Source organism: Entelurus aequoreus, linkage group LG10, assembly GCF_033978785.1.
Source record: "Entelurus aequoreus isolate RoL-2023_Sb linkage group LG10, RoL_Eaeq_v1.1, whole genome shotgun sequence".
NCBI lineage: Eukaryota > Metazoa > Chordata > Actinopteri > Syngnathiformes > Syngnathidae > Entelurus > Entelurus aequoreus.
Genome location: NC_084740.1, coordinates 68,863,783 through 68,871,282, shown reverse-complemented (window position 1 = coordinate 68,871,282; position 7,500 = coordinate 68,863,783). Strand labels below are relative to the sequence as shown.

The 7,500-nt window shown below is 38.1% G+C and overlaps 1 protein-coding gene across 1 annotated transcript in view; it reads right to left on the bottom strand.

Annotated features, from left to right (window-relative positions):
• The window catches only part of trim45 (tripartite motif containing 45), a 17,515-nt gene that overhangs the window by 8,128 nt on the left and 1,887 nt on the right, over positions 1-7,500 (bottom strand). The window contains exons 2-3 of the mRNA XM_062061527.1: positions 4,108-4,396; positions 3,896-4,041 (exon numbers count right to left, since the gene is read on the bottom strand). Of these exons, the coding sequence (XP_061917511.1) occupies positions 3,896-4,041; positions 4,108-4,396 (435 nt within the window). The remainder of the gene's footprint in view (positions 1-3,895; positions 4,042-4,107; positions 4,397-7,500) is intronic.

Below are 7,500 nucleotides of genomic sequence, written 5' to 3'. Positions count from 1 at the left end.
CAAGAAACGTCCAACATGCAAACATCCAACATGCCAACATCTATCAGGAATCATCCAACATGCCATCATGCCAAAATCTAGCAAGAAACGTCCAACATGCAAACATCCAACATCTATCAGGAATCATCCAACATGCCAATATCTAGCAAGAAACGTCCAACATGCAAACATCCAACATCCATCATGCCAACATCTATCAGGAATCATCCAACATGCCATCATGCCAATATCTAGCAAGAAACGTCCAACATGCAAACATCCATCATGCCAACATCTATCAGGAATCATCCAACATGCCATCATGCCAATATCTAGCAAGAAACGTCCAACATGCAAACATCCATCATGCCAACATCTATCAGGAATCATCCAACATGCCATCATGCCAAAATCTAGCAAGAAACGTCCAACATGCAAATATCCATCATGCCAACATCTATCAGGAATCATCCAACATGCCATCATGCCAATATCTAGCAAGAAACGTCCAACAAGCAAACATCCAACATGCCAACATCTATCAGGAATCATCCAACATGCCATCATGCCAATATCTAGCAAGAAATGTCCAACATGCAAACATCCATCATGCCAACATCTATCAGGAATCATCCAACATGCCATCATGCCAATATCTAGCAAGAAACGTCCAACATGCAAACATCCATCATGCCAACATCTATCAGGAATCATCCAACATGCCATCATGCCAAAATCTAGCAAGAAACGTCCAACATGCAAACATCCATCATGCCAACATCTATCAGGAATCATCCAACATGCCATCATGCCAATATCTAGCAAGAAACGTCCAACAAGCAAACATCCAACATGCCAACATCTATCAGGAATCATCCAACATGCCATCATGCCAATATCTAGCAAGAAACGTCCAACAAGCAAACATCCAACATGCCAACATCTATCAGGAATCATCCAACATGCCATCATGCCAATATCTAGCAAGAAACGTCCAACATGCAAACATCCATCATGCCAACATCTATCAGGAATCATCCAACATGCCATCATGCCAATATCTAGCAAGAAACGTCCAACAAGCAAACATCCAACATGCCAACATCTATCAGGAATCATCCAACATGCCATCATGCCAATATCTAGCAAGAAACGTCCAACATGCAAACATCCATCATGCCAACATCTATCAGGAATCATCCAACATGCCATCATGCCAATATCTAGCAAGAAATGTCCAACATGCAAACATCCAACATGCCAACATCTATCAGGAATCATCCAACATGCCATCATGCCAATATCTAGCAAGAAATGTCCAACATGCAAACATCCAACATGCCAACATCTATCAGGAATCATCCAACATGCCATCATGCCAATATCTACCAAGAAACGTCCAACATGCAAACATCCAACATGCCAACATCTATCAGGAATCATCCAACATGCCATCATGCCAATATCTAGCAAGAAACATCCAACATGCAAACATCCAACATGCCATCATGCCAACCTCCAACATGTCAACATCCATCATTCAACATCCATCATGCCAACATCTAGCGAGAAACAACCGTAATACCAACATCCAACATGTCAACATCCATTATACTAACATCCAACATGTCAACATCCATCATTCAACATGTCTACATCCATCATGCCAACATCTAGCAAGAAACATCCATCATGTCAACATCCAACATCTATCATGCCACCATGTCATCCTTCCAACATGATTCTAACATGCAATCATCTAAGACGTTATTACGCAACATGTCAACATCCAACAGCCCTCATGCCAACATCCGTCATGCCAACATCTAGCAAGAAACATCCCTCATGCCAACATCCAACATACATCATGCCAACATGTCATCCTTCCAACAAGACTTCATCCAACATGATTCTTACATGCAATCATCTAACACATTATTATCCAACATGTCATCATCCAACATGACATCGTTCCAACATGTCATCCTTCCAACAAGACTTCATCCAACATGATTCTTACATGCAATCATCTAACACATTATTATCCAACATGTCATCATTCAACATGACATCGTTTCAACATGTCATCCTTCCAACAAGACTTCATCCAACATGATTCTAACATGCAATCATCAAACACGGTTTCATCCAACAGGTCATCCTTCCAACAAGACTTCCTCCAACATCTAACACGTTTTCATCCAACAAGACTTCATCCAACATGATTCTAACATGCCTTCATCAAACACGTTTTCATCCAACAGGTCATCCTTCCAAGAAGACTTCCTCCAACATCTAACACGTTTTCATCCAACAAGACTTCATCCAACATGATTCTAACATGCCTTCATCAAACACGTTTTCATCCAACAGGTCATCCTTCCAACAAGACTTCATCCAACATGATTCTAACATGCAATCATCTAACACATTATTATCCAACATGTCATCATCCAACATGACATCGTTCCAACATGTCATTCTTCCAACAAGACTTCATCCAACATGATTCTTACATGCAATCATCTAACACATTATTATCCAACATGTCATCATTCAACATGACATCGTTCCAACAAGACTTCCTCCAACATGATTCTAACATGCCTTCATCAAACACGTTTTCATCCAACAGGTCATCCTTCCAACAAGACTTCCTCCAACATCTAACACGTTTTCATCCAACAAGACTTCATCCAACATGATTCTAACATGCCTTCATCAAACACGTTTTCATCCAACAGGTCATCCTTCCAACAAGACTTCCTCCAACATCTAACACGTTTTCATCCAACAAGACTTCATCCAACATGATTCTAACATGCCTTCATCAAACACGTTTTCATCCAACAGGTCATCCTTCCAACAAGACTTCCTCCAACATCTAACACGTTTTCATCCAACAAGACTTCATCCAACATGATTCTAACATGCCTTCATCAAACACGTTTTCATCCAACAGGTCATCCTTCCAACAAGACTTCATCCAACATGATTCTAACATGCAATCATCTAACACATTATTATCCAACATGTCATCATCCAACATGACATCGTTCCAACATGTCATCCTTCCAACAAGACTTCATCCAACATGATTCTTACATGCAATCATCTAACACATTATTATCCAACATGTCATCATTCAACATGACATCGTTTCAACATGTCATCCTTCCAACAAGACTTCATCCAACATGATTCTAACATGCAATCATCAAACACGTTTTCATCCAACAGGTCATCCTTCCAACAAGACTTCCTCCAACATCTAACACGTTTTCATCCAACAAGACTTCATCCAACATGATTCTAACATGCCTTCATCAAACACGTTTTCATCCAACAGGTCATCCTTCCAACAAGACTTCCTCCAACATCTAACACGTTTTCATCCAACAAGACTTCATCCAACATGATTCTAACATGCCTTCATCAAACACGTTTTCATCCAACAGGTCATCCTTCCAACAAGACTTCCTCCAACATCTAACACGTTTTCATCCAACAAGACTTCATCCAACATGATTCTAACATGCCTTCATCAAACACGTTTTCATCCAACAGGTCATCCTTCCAACAAGACTTCCTCCAACATCTAACACGTTTTCATCCAACAGGTCATCCTTCCAACAAGACTTCCTCCAACATCCAACACGTTTTCATCCAACAGGTCATCCTTCCAACAAGACTTCCTCCAACATCTAACACGTTTTCATCCAACAGGTCATCCTTCCAACATGACATCATCCAACATGGCAAAATCCAACATGACATCATCCAGCGTGACACATCCAACATGGAATATACATGTACATGTCATCATCCAACATTTTGACATCCATCATGTCCATGACTAACGAGCATGTAATCCAACACGGGTGCCATCCTGCATGTCATGCGGTTGCTAGGTTACCTGTGTTGTAGGCGGAGCTCCTCGAGGCGGCGCATCAGAGACAGGCAGTGAGTTTCCACTGCGTGGGCGTATCCTCGTGCGAACGCCTTCACCTCATTGGCTGTCGCCTCAAATCTTTCCTGCAAAGCCTCCTGGGAAAGATCCACCTGGAGGACACACAGAGGACGTATGAGGAGGCGTGTCCGGGACTACCCAACCCGACTCGGACTCGCCTTCTGCAGGGTCTGCTCCAGAAGCTCCAGGCGGGGCCGCAGGCTGTCGCTGACCAGCGCCCTGATGCGGTCTCCGTGGCGGTTGACGACCTCGTGGGCGGGGCAGCAGCGGTGCTCGCAGTGCAGCGTGGCGGCGCATTCGGGGCAGACGGGAAGGTCACATGGCTGGCAGAAGAGGCGGAGCTCCTGGCCGGGATGTAAGGAGCACAAGACGGGACGACAGAGACCGCCCCGAGACTTGAGATCCTCCAATCGCTGAATGGAGTGAGACGCCGTGCGCTTCTGACGCCTGTGGACAATCTCTGCCATTACTAAAATCACTTCAAATTGGCTTTTTGTACGGGTCTCAATTTAGTACGAGTACGATTCTAAGATTGTGACACACCATCAAGTAATGTTTTTAATAAATATTGTTTTCTGTTCATATAATTGCTACATTTACTTGCACTTCCTGTGCAGCAATCTACGGAGCCCCTAAAGGGACATGGGGGAATTTGTTTTGTAATATTTTTTTTCTTTTTCCTTTGGAAATGTATCTTGTGCGCACGAGATACATGTCTGAAAAAAAAAAAAAAATTATAAATTTTTTATAACTTTATAAAAACGTTCTCGTGTAAAAAAAAAAAAAAAAATACATTTTTGAATTATTTTCATAACTTTATAAAAAGTTTCTCGTGCACACGAGAAACTTTCTTGTGTGCACGAGATACATGTCTAAAAAAATAAATAAATAAATACATTTTTGAATTATTTTTATAACTTTATAAAAAGTTTCTCTTGCACACGAGAAACTTTCTTGTGCGCACAAGATACATGTCTAAAAAAAAATTATAAATTTTTTACATTTTTTTATAACTTTATAAAAAGTTTCTCGTGTGCACGAGAAAGTTATAAAAAAAAAATTATAATTTTTTTTTTAGACATATATCACATGCGCACAAGAAACTTTCTCATGCGCACGAGATACATGTCTAAAAAAAAAATAAAAAAAATAATATATTTTTTTTAATAACTTTATAAAAAGGTTCTCGTGCGCACGAGAAAGTTATAGAAAAAAAATATATCTAATTTTTTTTTTTTAGACACCGTTTTTATCTTGTGCGCACGAGAAGAAAAAAAAAGTATACATTTTTTAAGACATGTATTTGCGCACGAGAAACTTTCTCATGTTAAAAAAAATAAAAATTATAATTTTTTTTTATAACTTTATAAAAAGTTTTTCTTGCGCACAAGAAAGTTTCTCGTGCGCACGAGATGCATGTCTAAAAAAATAAATAAAACATTAAAACATTTTTTTTTATAACTTTATAAAAAGTGTCTCGTGTGCACGAGATACATGTCTAAAAATAATAATAATAATAATAATTATAAAAAAAAAAAAATCCCCCATGTCCCTTTAGGGCAGGGGTCACCAACCTTTTTGAAACCAAGAGCTACTTCTTGGGTACTGATTAATGCGAAGGGCTACCAGTTTGATACACACTTAAATAAATTGCCAGAAGTAGCCAATTTGCTCAATTTACCTTTAACTCTGTTATTATTAATAATTAATGATATTTATATTTGTGGAAACACTGATCATCTTAATGATTTCTCACAATAAATATATATAGAAACAGATAAATATCAATATGCAACACTTTATTTTTATATTTTCTCTAAGTGCACATTTTTCAAATTGAACATTTTCAAATGATCACTTCTAAGACAGTCTTGTGAAATCACAATATCCCATTTTAACTAGCTAGCCACTAACATTTTTTAACAAATCATGAATTACTTTGCACCATGTTTGTACAAATAATAACTCATGTAAAATACAAAAGTAAACTCTCAAATTTTTAAATCATGTCACACTTTGAACTGGACACCAAATCTGTTATCTGTTTCTTTGTCAGTTAGTGGGAAGCCTGGCATTGCATGCTGTTAACTAGTGTGTTGTACTCTGGTGTGTAACTTGACACTGCAACTCTGAGTGAGTCTTGCAGATGTGCATCAGTGAGGCGTGTTCTGTGTTTGTTCTTGATGAAGTTCATGTCAGAAAAGGCTGATTCACAAAGATAAGATTTTTCCTCATTGTTTGCGGAACCTTCTTAATCTTTTCGACATATTTTCACAGCAATCTGGCCTTAAGCTTAATTATGATAAATGTAAAATGTTAAGGATCGGAAATCTAAAGGGAACGTCCTTTCGAATGGAATGCTAAGTGCCTGTTTTGTGGACAGATGGACCAGTTAACATACTTGGTGTTGTTGTCCCAGAAAATCTGGAAGATCTAGGCTCAGTAAAGTATGATAATCAACTAAGAAAGCTGGACAAAATTATGCAATTATGGAAAGGGAAATCCCTAACCTTGTATGGTAAAATGTCTATTGCCAACTCGTTAATTATTCCTCAATTGATTTATTTGTTTTTGTCATTACCAGCTCCATCACAAAACTTTTTTAAGATTTATGAGCGGAGGGTCTTCGATTTTGTCTGGAACGGCAAACCAGAAAAGATTAAAAGAAAGGTTTTGTACAAAGAGTATGAATATGGGGGCCTGAAACTTCTCAACCTTGAAGCTATGTGTCTGTCTTTAAAAGCATCAATTGTTCCAAAGATGTATTTAAACATTGAGTGGTACACAAATGTCCTGTTGGACAAAAAACATGTACTGTATCAAAAGAAATTGTATCCTTTTTTACAAGTGATCCCCTCCCAGAGAGTCTGCTGGGAAACATGGCGGGGTTCATAAAGGAAACAATCCACTCATAGTGGTGTTTTCAATTTTATGTGCCAGAAAAAAGACGATATTTTTCAGCAGTTAATATGGATGAACTCTAATATTGTAATAGATGGAAAGCCTTTGTTTTGGAAAAATATGTTTGAAAGAGGAATCATTTTTGTCAATGATATTATCAATGAGAATGGAAAATTATGAAGTATGATGAATTTAGAGCTATGTATGGTGATGCTTGCTCAAGCTTTTCATTTTATCAACTAACTGGAGTAATTGGGAAAAGATGGAAACAAATAATTAATTATGGAACTACTAAATTATTAGTTTGTAAACCTCTAATAAGAAATTCTAGTTGGCAAAAAGGAAATAAAATACATGGAAAAATATATAATTTTTATTTAATAAAGAAATCTTTGAAGGCTGCCTCATACAGCACAAATGGAAAATGGGAGGACTTTTTTGACTGCCCGTTGCCATGGGATGCCATATTCAAACTAATCTATAAAACCACTATCGATGTGCAAAATCGTTATTTTCAAATTAAAATTTATAACTTCTTACCCACAAGGAAAATGTTAAAATTATGGAATATGACAGAGTCAGATGATTGCTGATTTTGTTGTCAGGAGCCTGAATCCACCCTGCATTTATTTTGGTATTGTCATATTGTG